Genomic DNA, 18154 nt, shown 5'->3' on the forward strand with positions numbered 1-18154 from the left:
TCTTTGCCTGGCTTTGGGTACTGTTAGTGCCTTTACCCGTTGTCTGTTCTTCATTTCCCCTTCATAAGGCGTGCGTATAGAGGCAAACCCCCCAAGATCCATCCGGCCCTGGACTGTCAAGGCGGAGGAAAAAAATACCAGAAAAATATGACAGTGTCCAGGCCTCGTCTCGTAAATGGACCGTAAATGGATACAACCCGGCATGAAGCGTACATATCCAACCTACCTTTTCCCTGTCTGTCTGGCTGTCTCGTCTTTTTTTTTTTTTTTCTTTCTTTTTCCTTTTTTCTCTTTTTATCCAATAAACTCGCTTCGCGTCAGCGTCTCCCACGGCAACCCCGTGACCCAAACCTTCTCCATGAGCCGCCGGGCCCGATGGACCTGCGCGAGCCCAGACCCCTCGACCCGCCTCACCCGCTCGAGCAGGCGCGCCCTCTGTGCGTCGTCGGCCGTGTCGCACCCGGCCGTGAAGAGGGGGAACAAGAGAGCCGCGTCGGCGTTGTTACTTCCGCCGCTGCTGTTGTAGCTACTGGCGTCCTCTCTACATTCGCTGATGCGGTCCACGCAGGCGACGATCTGCTGCACGGCGGCCTGCACGTCAGGATGGTCACGCGGGAGGGCGAGCACGTGGCGGCGCAGGTGGACGAGGCCCGCCCAGTGGAAGGCGTCGTTCATCATGGTCGCCATGACGGCCTCGTGGTCGGCATGGCCGCGGGACCGTGCGTGCTGGCAGATCAGCGAGGGGCGGGCGAGGCTCTCGTGCAGTTCCTGCTCCAGACGCTGGGCGCGGGAGAGGATGGTCGGCGACGGGTGCCATTCCGGGTCGATGCGGTGGCTGGGACCGCGGATGCGCTGCCTGTCGCAGTGGCGGGCGAGCTCGGCTGTTTGGGCGAGGAGGTGGATGCAGCGGGTGGTGAAGCCCATGATGCAGTCGATGACGTGCGGACCGTGGCCGGTGAGGAGGTCGGTGTCGGTGTCGAGGAGGCCGTAGTCCCGCATCCACGGCGAGGCGACGTCGGGATCCTCCAGGCAGTCGTCGGTGTCGGATTCCGCTTCCCCCGCGGGACCGCTGAGGCTGCCTAGGACGTCGAGGTAGGCGAACCAGCTCCACAGGAAGGAGCACACGCGGCTGTCGTCCTCGCCGTGGGTGGTGCGGCGTGGATGGGCGCGCAGATCGGCAATGCGTCTTCTCATCAGGGCACGGGCCAGGCTCAGATGGGTCTGCCACGGAATGTCGTAGCCAAAGGCGGTGGGGGAGACGATCTCCAGGGAGGCGAGCATGATGGCGGTGGCTAGGTTGGCGTTGGAGATGATCTCGTCGTCGTTATTCAGGGCGCATCTCAGGGCAGGGAAAATGTCTTCTACCCAGAGGGCGATTCGCATTTCGGGTTCTTTCTGGTGGAGGAGTCTCGCGCGGTGAGACGCTGGGGTGTGTTAGTTGGGCTGCGGGAGGAGGGAGAAGAGGACATGAAAGTAGATGAGGGCGTACCTGAATATGTCAGAAGAAGACTTAGGAGGTTATCGTTTTGAACAGCCATTCTAGGTAAAAGCGTTCGGAAGGGGTTCGATTTCGGATCATCGTATGGAAACAAAACTGGAAAACCGTGGACTGTGAATAGGATGTCGATGCAAACGCAAGGTCCGGGAGGGAGGAGTTTCTCACCTTGAGCGGTATGGTCCAAGAAATGGTGCTGCAAAGACAACAGTTAGTGAGCAAACGGATCAAGAAACGACAGATGGACCAAGTCGGTAGCCTACAAAGTACTGAGGATACGGTTAGTCGATGGTCACCGTGGGAAAGACAAAGGGGTCAGGAGGGAGCCTTACCAACAAGTTCATCTGGTTGTCAAGAAGCCTAAAGTCGTTCGTTAGTCGCCGATTTGCAGTCTCAAAGGGTTAGTCGGTTCATACTTTGACGGTAACGGTTCAAGATGCCGCGGGATGCAAATGGGCACCGGTCTATCGTAGTAGTCCTCGGAACCGCGCGACCTGGCGGTGGATTCAAAGTCGTACCGGGACGCCGTGGCGATGGAGAAACCAAGGGGCGCCTCGGTAGCGTCGGTGGTCTCCGCCAGGGCCTCGGAGATGGCATTCGCGTCGTCGTTCTTGCCGAGGTCCAAGTCGCGCGTGCCAAAGTCGAACCCGTAAAACGTCGTCTCTTCGTTCTCGTCCAGCCCTTCCTCGTCTAGGTACGCCGGCGGCGGGAGCGAAAAGGTGGCGAACCGGTCGCAGAAGGGCTCCGATTCCGACTCGGGCACGTCGTGCAGCGAGTGGAAACCGGAGCGGGGAGAAGACGGCGAGGGGAACGCCAGGCATCCGGACGCTTGGAGGTCGTCGTCGCTCGGCGAGGACGTCGTCGTTGTGGTGAGAGGCGAGCCGGCCCACCCCCTGGCGTCGAAGCAGGAATGGGCTCGGAGATGGGACACGCGGGGGCTGTTGACGGCGCTGAACGGGGCTGAGGAGGATATGAAGGAGGACGAGCGGCTCAGGTCGGCGTCGCTCCTCTCGGTGGGTCGACTGTAGAGAGACACGGTGGGCGATAACACGGGGCATGGCGCCGAAGAAGCTTGGAAAGAGGAAAAACAGCTTGCTTGGAATACATGGAAGCCGGCCGCACCATCTTGCTGGAGCTCCGAGTCCTCCAGGTCCCTATCCCTAGGGGCCGGGCTCAGCGGGGTGGACGGCTGGGGCGGGGAGATTGAGAAGCTCTGGGGCGTCCGGTGGGAAGACGGCGGCGCTCCGGGGGCGGTGGACGGGAACGTATGGGTCTTTTTCAATGCCGGGGAGGGCTGGGGCAGCATGGGAGACTGCGCAGATTTCGTCTTGCCGTCCTTTGCTCGGGAGGCCGGACGTTTGATCCGGCGTCCAGCCCAGTTAAGTCGAATACTGTAGTCGCATGTCTCTCCAAACTTCTGGCAGCTGAAAGCGGTTCGTTAGCCCGGCTGGCTACGTGCGAATGGAGCTCTGAACAGGACGACGCAGCACTTACTTGAGACACACGGGATGCTCCTCTCCACACTTGACCTTGCGTCCCTTGCATGGCCTATAGGTAGAGAAGGTAGAAAGGAGAAGGGTTCAGCAGAGGGTCTTTTTTGTGTTGATCCGGCAATGAAAAGGAAAACTAACCAACATCCATTGCGACTCCGACGTTTTGGTTCTGGCGCGCCTGGCTTTCGAGCACGCGGCATACTAAGGCCTGGACGTCATGCCCAGGCGATGACAATGATGATTCAGGCTCCAAGGACGACAATATGGGGGTTGCCACTAGGTGTGGAGAAATTGGCATCCAGGGGGCGATCATGCTACTACGGCCAAGACGAGGGGGTTTGCCTTGGGGTGGCCTTGGGACTCGGGTCGTTTTGGTCCAAGAGGAATTGGAATTGGTTAGACGTTTGTATTTCTTTGCGAGTGCCAAGGCGGACGGGCCGTAACGGGATCCCCGAGCTAGGCGCCGAAGCTGTCGGAGTCGATATGGGCGGGCGAAGGAGAGTAGGGAGAGGCGTATGTGAGAGAGGGCGTGTGTGAGAGAGGGAGAGAGAGAAAGACAGCAAAGACAGCTCACAAACGCCTTGGAAGAAGCGTAAAGAGAAAGAGGAAGAGGAGAAGAAGAGGAGCAGAAGAAGAAGAAGAAGGGAAAACAGTGTTACATAAAGAACCTGCATCTCCAGACAGACGTCTGGACTGTGCCCCTCGGGCCAACAGGTTGGTCAAGGGGGATTGGACGGGCGGGAACGTGAGAGGCGATGGCTCGGGACGGTTCACGTGCCCCCATAGCTCAAAGCAGCGAGTTGTCCGTGGGGGTGGCATGTCCGTGGGCCCCTGATCCTGGTTCGGCCCCATAATGAAGAAAAAAGCCTTCCTGGCTGCTTCTGGACGGCTGCATCCATCCTGTCCCCATCGCGTGCCCCCTCACCCTCTCCAGCGCCGTGTGGGGGTCCTGTTTTACATGAGTGGCTGACGACTATTGACTGTTACGGGCCAGACTCGACTTGGGACAAGGGGTGGCCCAGGTGCGTACAGACTCGTGCGTACAGGTGGTTTGGATCGCTTCATAACGGTCGTCTGGTGCCTGCCGGACAGATGGGGGAGGATGTGTAACCCCCACCCCTACACAATGTCAATGTTCAAGATCTTGACGTCCTCCTCTGGCTTTTCCTTGTATGTCCGGACATTCTCAATCTTGTGGATCACGTCCAGGCCTTGCGTGGCGCGTCCAAAGATGGTATGCTTGCCGTCAAGCCAGGGCTGCTTCAGTTAGCCACAGCCAGTCTAAAGAAGGGGAAGTGAAAACTCACCGTCTTCTCCGTGGTTATGAAAAACTGGCTGCCATTCGTATTCGGCCCCGCGTTGGCCATGCTCACGGTATACGGCTTGTCGTGGCGCAGGGTGCTAAACTCGTCGGCAAACTCCTTGCCCCAGATGCTCTCGCCGCCCGTGCCGTCGCCCAGCGGGTCGCCGCACTGGATCATGAACTTGCGGATGACGCGGTGGAAGATGGTGTTGTTGTAGTAGCCGCGCTTGCTGTGCGTGACAAAGTTCTCCACCGCCTTGGGCGCCGCGTCCGGGAAGAGCCGGATGTGGATGTCGCCAAAGTTGGTGTGCAGGATGGCCGCCGTGCCCGTCTCGGCCCGCTTGGTCTCGGCCGCCGCCTTGGTCCGCGCCCCCAGCATGGTCGGCTTCTCGTTCTGCACGTCCCGCGTCGACTTGGGCGCCTCGCCGTCGTTGGTGAACAGGTAGAACCGGCCCTTGTTCACCGCCGTCGCCACGAGCACCGGGTCCCGCGTCTCCGACTCCTGCAGCAGCGGGTTGTTGGACGCGCCCATCTCCACCGTCGTGACGCCTTTCTTCTGCGGCTGGCCCTGGTAGATGGCCAGGTGCACGGCCCGGAGGTGCTCGTCCTTGCCGTACACCTTGACGATCTGGTTGGTGTACGTGTTGAGCACCTTGATACCCAGCATGGACCCGTAGATGATGAAGTGGCCCGACTCGTCAAAGATGACGTTGACCTTGTCCCGGTACGGCGGCGACCCAATCTCTTTTTCCACCGCCAGCCTCCGGCCAAACTCGACGGGCTCCAGCTTTTGGATGGCGGTACCGGCCTGCTGCATGTCCTCAATCACCTGCAGCGACTCGTCGTAGGTGCGGTATAGCTTGCCCGAGGCGAAGTCGAAGACGCGGATCTTGCGGTCGGGCTGGGAAAAGGCCACAAACTGCTTCCCGTCCGGGGAGATGGTGAGGGAGGTGGGCACGGTCTTGGCCTTTCGAAAGTCGAAGAGGTTCGTCGACGCTTTGAACTCGAACACGTTGTCGGGTTTCTCGTAATCGCCGCCGGGTCTCCAGTACTCCACGAGGCCCGACTCGTCGACCGACACGACGCAGTCAAAGTGGTGGTTGAACGACATGATGGTGACGGGCTTCCTGTGCAGCGACTTGATGGTATGGATGGGCTCCTGCCTTTCGCCGCGGCCGTCGAAGATGTGGACGAGCGGCTTGTCGAGCTCCGACACGGCCACGAGCGGGAGGGAGGCGCCCCTCCTGTGAACCCAGCACACGCACCGGGGCGCAAAGGAGAGGTTGACCATGGCGAGCAGGTCAAAGGTGATGACGTCGAAGATTTTGAGCGTCTCGTCGGCACCGACCGTGGCAAAGCTCCGGCCGTCGGCGCTGACGGAAACGGACCTGATCTCGCCCTGGTGGGCCTTGAACTCCTTGACAAACTCGATGCCCTGGGCCATCTTCTTCCAAAACTTGACGACGCCGTCGACGGACGAGGTGATGATGAAATCGGTAAGCGGGGTGACGTTGACGAATGCGAGTTGTTCCTTGTGCATGAGCGACTTGGAGTAGCGGGGCGACTTGGGGAGGGCGGCGACGTAGAGCTTCTCGTAGGGGAGGACTTTTCGTTTCTTCTTGGGGGCTTCCGAGGGCAGCTGAGGGCCCATGTCGTCGTCCGAGGAGCTGTCTGGGGAAGATGAGCTTGGTTAGAGGCGTGGGTGGAGGGGGCAGGGGCCAGCCTTTCAATGCGTACCTGAAGCATCTTGTTCCGTAAAGTCGGGAATGACTCCTTTTGGTGGACCTGGGATCTTCGTCGGTCATTTTGGGTTGTCTGGTGGCTGATTGTTTCGTGGGAGGAAGACGTGAGGAAGAAGTTGCCTGGAAGCTTTCACAGGAGAGGAGATCACGATAGTTGCTTGGTACGCGTTGTATGTACAAAGTACCTATACGAAGTGCGTACTTTTCAGGAACAAACCAATCAGATATTCGTAACTCGTTATTAGATGACCGACTGTGATTGGGGGCGGGGGTTCATACAACGGGCGGCCAGTGACTAGACCCTACGATTACTACAGTGACTAAGCATAAGTGAAGAGTAGGTAAAACGTGCGTAGGTGCAACTACGACACAAGCATCAAAGAATACTTCGTACAATACCTAACCTACGAAGTATGTCGAGATTGCCTGACTGGATATTTGCGAATAAGCGCTTGCCTTTGGTATTTTCTGGTGCAGCAGTATCTTTCAACGTGAGGACTAGTAGCTGCGAGATTGATCAAGTCATGGACTGGCCTGCATTACTCTGTTACCTTCTTCCGCGGCCAACTCACTCGACAGAGCAAAGCTACAAACTGGTAGGATGCACATTCAAATCAATGGCAACAGTTGTCCTCTTATGTGACTTATGTGATGGATCACACATCCCACATAGTTGTGTTGACAGCGCCACAACGGGTACCCTGCAGAGGCAAACGTGTCTCTAAAGCTTCAACCTTGGGCAAGAGTCGAGACTCAAGGTTACTTTGACGGCAACATTGTTTGATAACACGGGCTCCTTTCCTTTGTCTTTGTCTGTTGGATGATCGACGGATCGTAGGTAAGAACTCGACTGATCTTTGAGCTAAGGACTTGGCGCCCGTTTTCCCCATATATTCCTTAAGCCAACCATACGAATAGGACTATGGTCGTTTCGATACGGCATTCAGACCTTAGCATTAGTAATACAACGTAATATGGACGTGGATGATTAGTACATCATGGCCTTAGTTCAAAGATCAGTTGATGAAGAGCCAAGAAGGTCCACATCTGTCTTTGAATGCCGGGCAGAGTCGAAATGTCCATGTTCCGTTCCCATGGACTGTTTGGCCCATGACATCAGCCATTGTGCAGCTTACTAATTAAACACACGCTTCCCTCCAAAGGACCGTGTGTCAGTGGGTACATGCTGGCTTTCTCTCCAATAGTTGCACGTACAATGAGTCAGCAAGTCGCAAGACGTATAGTGTGGGGCAAAAAGTATTCGAACACGACGACCATAGACCCATAGAATGCAAGGCTGATGACCAAGCCTCACACACGGTATTCAACCTCCTCGGTCACGGCTATGACCTGGTGTACATGAAGCTGGCGTGGTCTTGCGGACAAATGAATCATTAGTCCAATACTCACAACTCTGCCACAATCTCATAGCTCCCTAGACACTTAAATGTCTAAAGGTTTTAGTACGAGTCTGAGCGTGAACTAAGGTTCGCGGGTTCGCGAGAATGCAGCGAGGTCAGATAGTTAACCACATCAACACCATAAGCACAGGTGGTCTGAAGTTATCGAGGACTTGATACGACTAATAGAGGCACAAACATTGAATACAGGGTAATTATGATGACAAAGCCATGGGTACACTATATCATAAGACATTGCCACACGTCAAGATGTATACGAGGGCTCTAGTGTATTCGTACTTCGTACACTATGCCAAAGGATCATTACCTTTAGTCCTGGAATAATGCTTGCTAGTTAGATAATTAGGACCTTACCCCGCGTGCCAAGAGACATGACATGTCCGGAATGGCTAACATCTTCCGAATAGTGTCGTCGTCTCGTCTTCGTCCAAGTTGGCGAGTTCTATATAAGGTAGAGCACGCAGCGGCATAGTCTAAGTTGGCGACATAACTTACGATAAACCAAGATAACTAATTACGAACCAATACATTATACAACATCAGCCTCATCCCGATATTAATTTTCCGACTCTTCTTCACACACGAAAATGGCCAACACTACCAGCAAACAATGGATTCTCTCCGATAGAACCACCAGCCTTCCCACCATCTCGGGGCCCAAACCTACCTTTACGCTTTCGACTGCGGAGCTGCCGCCCCTACAAGAAGGCCAGCTCCTCGTCCAGGTGCGATACTTTTCCAATGACGCAGGTATCCGCACTTTCATCAGCTGCACCGTCGACCAAGAGCGAATGTACGTCCCGCCGGTGCCCATCGGGGCGCCAATGCGCGCTGGCCTCCTCGGCGAGGTGTTGGAATCCAAGTCGCCCGACTTCAAAAGTGGCGACTTTGTCTTCGCCGGTTCTGGCTCGTGGGCGGAGAAGATCGTCGTGAATGCCGCCGACGTCCAGCTCACGCCACCATTACCCTCTGGACTCTCCATGACCCACTATCTCGGCGCTTTCGGAGGCACCGGGCTGACTGCCCATGTTGGACTCCTTCACGTGGCCCAGGCAAAGCCTGAGCATACCATTGTCGTCTCGGCCGCGGCGGGAGCAACGGGATCCATGGTTGTCCAAGTTGCCGTCAAACTCCTGGGGGCCAAGCGGGTTGTGGGTATTGCTGGAGGCCCGGAGAAGTGTGCTTGGGTGCGCGACTATCTCGGTGCGCATGCCTGCGTCGACTACAAGAGCCCGACATTCAAAGAGGACCTGAAGGCTGCCACGCCAGATGAAGTGGATATCTTCTTCGACAACGTCGGTGGTCCCGTCCTTGACGGCGTGCTCGCCCGCATGAAGAGGTATGGCGTTGTTGCCGTGTGCGGATCGGTCGCGACATACAGCTCCGACGAGCCAATGGCGCTACGCAATTGGTTTGAGATTGTCTCGCAAAGATTGACCCTCAAGGGCTTCTTCATCTTTGACCATATGGACAAGGTGCCCGAGGCCAGGGAGGCGCTCATTAAGGCGGCGGCAGAGGGCCGCATCAAGGTGGACATTGAGCAAGTCGTTCCAGCGAAGATTGAGGAAGTCCCCAACGTTTGGATCGATGTGTTGAAGGGTGTCAATAAGGGCAAGTCGGTCACCAAGCTCATAGCCTAGATAGCGAGGACCAGAGGCGGCGGGTGGTTGATCTTGACCCTAGATATTCCAACTGTAGTTCCAGTTAGACCCATATTTTCAACGCATGAAAGATTTAACGCATGTCAAGATCATTAATTCAACGCGATCAATATCATCAATGCAACGCCAATCTTCTTCTTCGCCTTGGGCTATAAAGAGAGGTCGCGGGCCTGGAGAAGTTGCCGCCGTGGGAGAAGGACCTAATTCGCGCCTTGCAGCACTTGGTGATCTAATTTGAGCCCATCACTATCCAGAGAGAACAGAAAGAATACTACGTCTCGAACAGCTCAGGCCATAAATCAACCATCTTCTCGTGAGCCTTGGCAGCATCCTCTTTCAACCCCCATTCACCATCGTCCGGCGCCGTTTTCGCCAACTCTTCCAGCCTGGCCGCCCATGTCCTCCATGTCTCGGCATTCAATGGTCTCCGCCTGGTCGTCGTTGGGGACTTTGCCTCTTTGGCGAGGATGTGGCCGGCAATGAGGATATACTGCGTAGCGACAACCTCCCGGCACGTCTTGACAAAGTCGCTGAGCCTGTCATAGCCATCTTCTTTTTCGAGCCCCAGTGCGACGTCGGTGTGCATGTAGCCCATGTACTCCTTTCCGAGGAGACCAGCATCCAATAGCCGGGCTATCATTACAGATACACTGATCCAGGGTCCGCATCGTTTGCGTGGACTGCCATGGCTGACTGTAGCGCAGAAAAAAAAATGTCAGGACGGGTTCATTGGTGACTCGAGATGACAACACTTACCAAAGTAACCGTTCCAATAACTATTGGCGACTGCGCCGACTCCCTTTGGATCAAACAGAAGCTGAGGGTCCTGTAAGTGTCCCCGATTTTTGTTAGCAGGTGGTTGAATACCATACAAGACGGGTAAAGGCTGGGACATTACGTCGGGGTCAAATTCTTGCGGAGCCAACGTCTTCAAGCTGATGATAAACTCGGATAACCGACGGTGCTTGTAATCTGTGAAGGGGAACAGGGTGGCCAGCTCCCATGCCAGGTTGGTAAGGTCGTATGTCACCGCGTACACGCCCCGGTCGGGAAATCGATACGAGCCATGTCGTTCGTCGTGATAAGTCTTGGCGTAGTAGGCTCGATACTCTTCCACGGCTCTTTTCGCGACCGCGGTGTCATCCTCGTCTTCGGGGGCATGCAGCAGGGACCTGAGGGCCTCGTGCATGGCGACTTGGGGAGCGAAGTAGTCGTCTGAAGGATCGATATCACTTGCGATCTCATCGTCGAGATAGACTTCCCATTCTGGTTTGTCTGTCATGGTGATGGTAGAGATGTCTGTAGGATTTTCGAGCGGTGTATAAGTGCAACGAGGAAGAATGTGAGTCTGAAATAGTGAATGGCGAGGAAACCGATTGAGCAGTTGAAAAAAATGTTGAATTTATGGATGTAAAAGGAGGTATAAAGTTGATGTCAAAAGAGAGGCCGCCACTTGGGGCCTGGCATGGGAAGGGAGCGACATGTAAATGGAAAAATGTAAATGTAAATACCTGGTGGCAGTGCCCCTCAGCCCCCCGCTACCGGCCTGAGTGTGAGGCCAATGTTCAGGCCTCGCAATGTTGGTGTTGGCCCTTGGGTGAGTGGCTAAGCGCTGGGAATACGTTGTACGTTGTACATCTCCCCCCCCGACCCCCTCCTGATCTGCCACCCCCAAACCCCAACATACTACCTTATACTGCCCGCAATAACAGGCCAACAGCGGCGAAACATCCCCGTCCCGTCTTGGCCATCTTGACCACCGGCGCGTAGTCATCCATCGTCGCCGTTCATACCGACGGTTCGGATCGCGCTAACCATGGCTGTGCGTCGAGAGGCCATCACATTGTAACCGCCCCTCTTCGCCCTCTCCCTGTCCAATCGGCTGGTGATTTGACCATTTCCCCCCGAACACCTCGGACAGCCGCGCGGTTGAGGTGCTGATTCTGCTGCAGGATCACCCGGCCCGGTCCCGGCCGCTGTCGACGCGGTTTGCATCTCGTTTCCACAGGCGCCCACTGTCACACCCACATGTGCCCATGTAAATGATATAATCATATAATCTTGCCGTTCTGGGACCAACAGACACTACAATGCCCTATTTCCGTCCCCAAGCCAACAGTCATGGCTACTCCCTGCCTGGCAGTATCTGTTAGACGCTCGATGCAAGTGCTTGAAGTGAAGATGCACCAGCACCAACATACAGATGACTGCAGGGTCGAGACCGGTCACCATGATCACAGCTCAGATACCGACCGAGTCGTTATCACTCCGCGAGCCTCAGCTGAAATGGACCCTCGTACGTCAACTTGTCAAGGGTCGCCGAAGCGCCGACTTTGCAAAGGAAGAGATCACTCTGTCAGTTCCATAATAGACGACATTAACAGCTTCCGTGTACTTAAAGGCAGCCCTTCTCTCGTTCGTAATGACACAAGAAGAACGAAGCACGACACTCCAATAGCAACGTTGCTAGTTCAACCTCAACTCCTAAACAGAAAGACATTATCCTGCCTCATCAACCAGCACACTTACCTTTGAGCGACAATGGACCAACGCATCGATGCACCGAAACGCAACGACGCACCGAGGCGCAACTCGGACGCCGGAAGAGAGAACATGGTAAGCAGCACTGCCCATTTTCACCCCACTGCCACGCCAAAAGCGGGAAAAGCAAGAAAAAAAAAAAAGAGGCGCAGAGCTGACCAGAGTCGTCAAACGACCCGACTTGCAGCAATACTGGACCCCACGAGGCGTCATCCCCGTCCGGATAGCAGAGGACAAAGTCCGCTCGGTGCCAGGCGTAATGGACCGGCGGCGGAGCGGATACCCAGCCGAGTTCCGTAACGAGGACCGCAACCAGAAGCCCATCTACCGGCTCCCCGAGAGCCACAAGAGCGGCGACCCCGACGCCGTCATGTTCGAGATCCCCGTCGGCACGCGGCACGACATGGACAAGCGCAGCGCGAACCTCGAGAAAGTCAAGGCGGCCGCCGACGTGCACCGCAACGACCGGGGCCGCGTGGCGGCGCGCCCCCTGAACGACCCGGGCCCTTTCCGCGCCGTCGTGCCGGCCAACCGCGACACCCGCAAAGAGTACCCCATGACCGGCGTCATCTACCACCCGGAGGGGAGTGCCACCGCCCATGCCCGTGCGCCCCTTGAGCCGCTGGGCAGAGACGGGCGGCAGCTGACCCATCGTCACCAGGACCAGGTGGCGCGCCGCGTCGAGACGTGGCCTCCCCGGGACCAGGATGGAGACGACTTGGCGAGTCGTGAGGCTCGGCATGTACATGAGCGCCGACGGCGCCAGCGCTGAGGGCCTGGAGCTACGGCGTGGGCATGCATTGCCCTTGCTTCATTGTTGCTCTTGCGTGCTGTTGTTGTTGTCGTTGGCGTCGCTGTCGGAACTTTTTTGTCTAAGCGTGCCGGGAGCTACGGCGATACTTGTTGCCTGTCATTTTCTTTTTGCTGTTGTCCTTTCTCTATTTCTTCATTAATTACTGGGATGGAGGAGGAGAAACTCATATGCAGGATCATGTACGTTTCAATGATACCTAGGAAGTAGGGGAATGGATGTTGTGGTAATCGTACCGAGTTGGCGGACTTTCCGCCCAACTTTTGTGGAAGATGTACACCGACTGGACGGTTTCATGGCGCCCGCGATGTATCTTTGTGTACAAAGACGATTTTCCCTCGGAGGAATATCGATCCGAGTCCGTAGGGTACGGGGTATACATGTAGTCCCGTGGATGAAAACGGACAAAGAAACTGTGACCATTACGAGCCCTGTCTAGCGTGGCACTTTAGATACGGGCGTGTCAGGGATATGTTTGAAAATGCATTTATACCGAAAATATTGCACAAAGCAGGCCCTTATTATAACAAGAAGCTGTGATCAACCAAACCGAGCTGTAGAGATACGATAGATTGCCTTGATTCCACACCTTAGGCTTATAGGAGGCTAAGCTATATATAGGCTATGCCTCGGCTAAATATAACTAATAGGAATCCCCTTCTAGTAGCCTGTTTCACCCACACGCCACACTAGCTCTAGTGGCTAATAGCCTAGGAGCTCGGAGTCCTAAATCCGCGCTGCGTAGCCGTACTAGTATAACTATATTTATATAACCTATTTAGTTATATAACACACCCCCTATTTTAAGCTATTTATTTAAAAACACTTAGAATATACCTAGGCTGGAATTATACTATAGTTAAAATAGCTTTAAAGAGCCGTTTAATAGAAGACTATAAAGGAAAACAGGTTTAAAAAAGATATAAAAATAATATAAAAGAAATAGAAAGGGATAATTAGAATAAAGTAAATAGGTAGCCTAGAATAGTAACCTAAGAGTAATATAAGCTAGAGGTTAGTAGGCGGCTCGCTATATATAATTTTCGTAGCCTAGCGGCTAAAATCGAGTTCTTTTAGTTAAATAACCTTCTTATTAACGATTTTTAACGGTTTTTAACGATATTTCTTTATTTTTTTACTTCCCTAGCTCTTATTTTTTTATTCTATTCTCTTATTATAGTAAGCTAAGCTCGAAAACGGTTAGAAGAGCTATATAAGTGCTAACAGGGATAGGCTCCTAAGAAGAATAATGCCCCGGCTAAAAAGGCCACTAAGAATACTACCGTTAAGTCAGGTCGGGTCTTTAAGCCCGTTAAAGTAAGTTAATCGTTAGTGGGAGAGTCGAGTACTTCTTACTAATCGAGCTATAGAAAAACACCCGTAAGGCCGCTAAAGATACCGCTAATACCGCCGCCGCTGCCGACTCCTCCGCCGCCGCCACCTCTACTACCGCCGCTAACCCCGATATTACCGCCAAGGGCTCTAGTAGCTTAGTAACCGCTCCTAAGGAGCGATTTTCGGCTAAGAACCCCCCTCCCGACTTCGTAGGAGAAAAGTTTAATACGCCCTACGAAGGGTGTATTAAGGCCTGGATCGCCGGCTATAATAAATTTATTCGGTGTGTCTCCGTATATAGTATTACTAAGCGCTATAAGAAGTGTTTCTTAGGCGGGTATAAATGCTACTTATAATAAGCGTTATTTTATCGAATAAAGCTAAGCAGAAGCTAATAAGTATAGCCCCTTAGTCGTGGTCCTTATAGCCCGCCGCGCCGTTATCGCTAAGAAGGAGGTGGCTAAAGAGGTTAACGTTAGCGTTAATAATACTATAAGTTCGCTCCTAGACTATAATTAAAAAGCTATCTTCTAACTTTTATAGCTTCTTAACCGTCTACGCCTAGCCCTACGCCTATTCTAGGATCTACTTAAATACCCCGAGTATCCTAAGATTTTCGAGCTAGCCTACTAGGCTCCTATCGCTCTAGGAGCCGGTACGGTAGCGGCCGCTAGTGCTAATCCTAAAAAGAGGATTAAATACTATTTAATAACCGTTATTAAGGATATTTTCGGTATAATAGATAAGGCTCGTAAGAGCCGGGTTAGCGGGGCCTCCTATAGTATCACCCCCTCTACTCTAAATAAGCAGAACTAAGCTAGTAAAGAGGAGGCGCGGGCCGATAAGGCCGCTATTATTAAGGGTGCCCCTAAGGGTAATAATATTACTATTAAAGGAGGTTATAATATTATTATTTAAGTATTATTAGGGTAGTTTAATTATCTATTCCGGCTTTAGCCGATAAAATCCTATCCGTTACTACGCTACTCTAAATTCCTAATTATCGCCTACTAACTAGGTTAAGATATACTTTAAATTACTCGAACTTTTAATAACTAAGGGCCTTTATAAGCCCGTCTACCGGTATCTCGGCGGTTAGTAAGTAGACGATTTAAAAAGCTCCTTTCTTATACTTTTAATATATCTATAAGCTTTAAATATTAATATAACGAAGCCTAGTCTTAATTCGGGCGCGCTCTTCCACTATAAGTCGAATCGTCTAGTAGTTATCGTAGGCTATCTCCTAGGGGGTCCCGGGGTTAAACCGTATTTCTATAAATAGCCGTTTTAAGCTTATAGTCTCTTTCGCAGTTTCTTATAAAGCGAGTAGCTTAGCTTCCGTTAAAGAAGTTATAATAGTCGATTATCTTAAGGCTTTCTAAACCACTAAACCGCCGAATAGGCTAATAAGATAGCCTTATAAGGAACACCGGGTTTTAAGGTCGTTAGCAAAGGATACGTCGCTTATAATCACTATAGCCTACGTTATATAGCTCGAATCCGTGCCGTACTGGATTATTAAGTCCCGCGTCACGTATAAATAACGAATAGCTTATTCCACGGCGTCTTAATGCTTTTTCGACGGGTTAGTTAGGAACCTAGAGAGCGAGGAAGCAGAAAACGCGACGTCTAGCCATAGCATCACTACTATATAGAGTAATAAGCTAACCTTCTCCTAAAAAGCCTTAATCTCCTATAGTATAGCCTGGTCCTCCTGCTTCACGAGCTCTATAGCAGGGATTAGTATACTAGGATATATATTCCGATCTACTTAGTTAAAGCGAGCTATGATCTTTTCTATATATAACTTATACGATAAGAAGATCTTTCGGTTAAGTCGGTCTTAGATAATACGTATACTAAGAAACCACTCTATATCCCCTTTCTTAGAGAGCTTGTATTTATCTTTTAATCCCTTAATAGCTATAAAAGCTACGTATAGGCGGTCCCGATAATAAAGGAATAGAATATCGTCTATAAAGAATACCATAAAGGTATCGCAAGCTTCTAAAAAGAATAGGTATAGTTCTTCCTTACTATAAACTAAACTAATAGATTTAAGCGTGGTAATAAGGTCCTTATACTATAAAAGAGGAGAATCGCGTAGGCCGTATAAGGCTTTATCGAGCTCTAAGCTAGTCTCGGGCTTCTTAAAGCTATCCGGTAACTAATAGATAATAGGCTCGCCGTCTTTACTTCTTTCGGCGTTAATAAAAGCGTTAATAATATCGAACTGCTTAATTTCTAGATCAAACTATACTATTAAAGCCACTACTACGCGGAAAGACCGAGAAGCGAGCGTGGTAGTATAGGTGCCCTTAATTATAGAGCTTACCTATAGGTCTCCTTAAATAATAAGGCGCGATTTATATCGCTCTAAAATACCCTCCTTATCGAAAACGTATATAAATACCTATATTAGGGGAATTAGCCTCGTAATAGCCTGGTTCTATAGGATCTCTCGCCACGTCTTCTTTTTAAGTAGCTTATTCACTTCCCGATAAGCTGCTTCTTTAAATTATAAGCCTATAGGATATAAGTAAAGGTCTTTTTAGTGCCTCGGCGGAGTCTTAAGGTTATCGCGATATATAGGGTTATCGCTTTTAGGCTTTAACGAAAAGGAAGAAGTCTCTGCCTATTTACCCTTAGTAGCCGCTAAAAACACTAAATAAAGTATTAGAACGCTAGCGGGATTAGCTATAATTTCCTCTCCGAGCTAATTAGGTATTAGAAAGGTAAAAAAATACTATTATCCCGCGAGGACTAGATCCTTATCTGGTTTTATCGTGTAAGTCCGTGGATTTATCCTTATAGCTTTACCCTTAGCCCTTAGTTACGCGATTCTGGAACTTCTACGCGGGGGACCGCTTAGCGGCGGCTAAGGCGCCGCCCGCCGTTTCGCGGTGTATATAGGCTTCGGTGCTATAAAGGTAATTAACTTAGTTAAAGGGGTCGGGGTCGGGCTCTCCTCCTATCCCTAACTCGGCTTAGATACTACCTTATTAGGGAAATAAGGCCCGTGAACCTATAAGTCTAGCTCTAAAGTCGGTTTAAGAGCTAGTTCCGGGTCGTGACTGTCCGGATAAGGTTCGGGAGAAAGGCCTGGGTCTAATATATACGGCGCCGGGACCGTAGGAGCCTATAGGATTAGGACCTCGGAAAGGTTAGAACCGATCGCCGTAGCTATAGATAAGCTGCTTTCGATTTCCTAGAATTACGCTAGTTCCGGGGAAGGTTAAGGGGTCTAGAGACTAAACTAGGTCGGTGTATACTAGGCGGTAGAAGATAATATACTGCTTTTAATAGTAGCTAAGTCGCTCTATTTTCCGGATAAAGCTACTTATATATACGTGTCTACTACCCCCGAGCTCGTAGAATAGGACTCGGAAATACTAAAAGGGTCTACTTATAAGATCCAGTAATTATCTAATAAGTCTTTTTCCTCGATTTACACGATCTACTCGGAAGTCTCCCTTATAGGCAGCGCCTTTAAGCTTTCTGTATCTTATTTATAGAAGATCTGCTCGTTAAAACTTATATTATATATAGAAATCACCTTATCTAGTAGCGGAACCTAAATCCGGTAGATATTATAAGCTACGTAGCCTATAAGATACCCGATATAGGCCCTAGGGCTAACCTTAAATCTCCTTTTATCTTTACCTACCTCCCTATCACGGATTAATAGATATACGCGGTACCCGTAGGCGTGGACGCCGCTCTAATCCGGGCATAGGTCGGTAGTATACTCTTTAATCGGAATTAGAGCTTTATACCTAAACCAGATATAAAGGAATTCGACTAGGGATTTCCACTTAAGCCGCTACGACGGGCTTATATTATATAGGTATATTACTGCTTTTAACGCTTCCGGCTATATCTTTACTAAAAGACCAGCGCCGTTAAGTATAGCGTTTATTTTATCCGTAATCTCCTTAATAAGGCGTTTAATACCGCTATTCGGTTTATAAGTATAAGGGGGGGTCGTTTCTAGGTCTATACCCTCCACTCCGCTTTAATGCCTATAACGCGACTTTTTACTTAAAGATAGCAGGCTAGGCTTATTATCGGAGCGTAGTTTATAAATCGTAACCTAGAACTATCTCTTAACCCACCTCTTAAAGCTAAAAAGAACGCGGAACACCTTATCTACTATCCTGGACGGTAACGTTATAATAAAGGTCTAACCGCTATATTTATCCCTAAGGAAGACGGCCCACCTATCTCCGTTATAGCCGCTTAGAAAGTCCCTAATATCCTATAGGACGCGCTAAAAGGGGCATAGTAAGCGATTCTCTAACTTCCGGCGTAAGATAACCCGAGTTTAGTAGGTCGTCCTGCAGGTCTTATAG

General features: G+C 51.5%; 6 protein-coding genes across 6 annotated transcripts; 2 read left to right on the forward strand and 4 right to left on the reverse strand.

Annotated features, from left to right (window-relative positions):
* Window positions 1-294: 294 nt before the first annotated feature.
* On the reverse strand, window positions 295-3136 carry ACRALDRAFT_2027893 (uncharacterized protein; the record flags this gene model as incomplete). The annotated part of the gene is made up of 6 exons (XM_071020498.1): window positions 295-1424; window positions 1664-1691; window positions 1828-1855; window positions 1912-2919; window positions 3001-3043; window positions 3127-3136. 6 exons carry the CDS (start codon window positions 3134-3136, stop codon window positions 295-297), a joined length of 2247 nt encoding a protein of 748 aa, XP_070875360.1.
* A 971-nt stretch (window positions 3137-4107) lies between these two features.
* On the reverse strand, window positions 4108-6062 carry ACRALDRAFT_1056895 (uncharacterized protein; the record flags this gene model as incomplete). The annotated part of the gene is made up of 3 exons (XM_071015896.1): window positions 4108-4245; window positions 4296-5962; window positions 6029-6062. Coding segments are annotated over 3 exons (1839 nt in total), but the record flags the coding sequence as incomplete, so codon positions are not given.
* A 1979-nt stretch (window positions 6063-8041) lies between these two features.
* Window positions 8042-9094, forward strand: ACRALDRAFT_210489 (uncharacterized protein; the record flags this gene model as incomplete). Its single annotated transcript, XM_071023215.1, has 1 exon — window positions 8042-9094. One exon carries the CDS (start codon window positions 8042-8044, stop codon window positions 9092-9094), a length of 1053 nt encoding a protein of 350 aa, XP_070875362.1.
* A 292-nt stretch (window positions 9095-9386) lies between these two features.
* Window positions 9387-10397, reverse strand: ACRALDRAFT_2027896 (uncharacterized protein; the record flags this gene model as incomplete). Its single annotated transcript, XM_071020499.1, has 2 exons — window positions 9387-9748; window positions 9872-10397. 2 exons carry the CDS (start codon window positions 10395-10397, stop codon window positions 9387-9389), a joined length of 888 nt encoding a protein of 295 aa, XP_070875363.1.
* Window positions 10398-11440: 1043 nt separating this feature from the next.
* Window positions 11441-12890, forward strand: ACRALDRAFT_1076422 (uncharacterized protein). The gene is made up of 2 exons (XM_071018508.1): window positions 11441-11731; window positions 11844-12890. Exons 1-2 carry the CDS (start codon window positions 11657-11659, stop codon window positions 12426-12428), a joined length of 660 nt encoding a protein of 219 aa, XP_070875364.1. The 5' UTR covers window positions 11441-11656; the 3' UTR covers window positions 12429-12890.
* ACRALDRAFT_210486 (uncharacterized protein) lies at window positions 12468-12890 on the reverse strand (the record flags this gene model as incomplete). Its single annotated transcript, XM_071023212.1, has 3 exons — window positions 12468-12510; window positions 12549-12750; window positions 12848-12890. 3 exons carry the CDS (start codon window positions 12888-12890, stop codon window positions 12468-12470), a joined length of 288 nt encoding a protein of 95 aa, XP_070875365.1.
* Window positions 12891-18154: the final 5264 nt, after the last annotated feature.

This window comes from Sodiomyces alcalophilus, assembly GCF_042370955.1.
Source record: "Sodiomyces alcalophilus JCM 7366 unplaced genomic scaffold ACRALscaffold_4, whole genome shotgun sequence".
Classification (NCBI taxonomy): Eukaryota; Fungi; Ascomycota; class Sordariomycetes; order Glomerellales; family Plectosphaerellaceae; genus Sodiomyces; species Sodiomyces alcalophilus.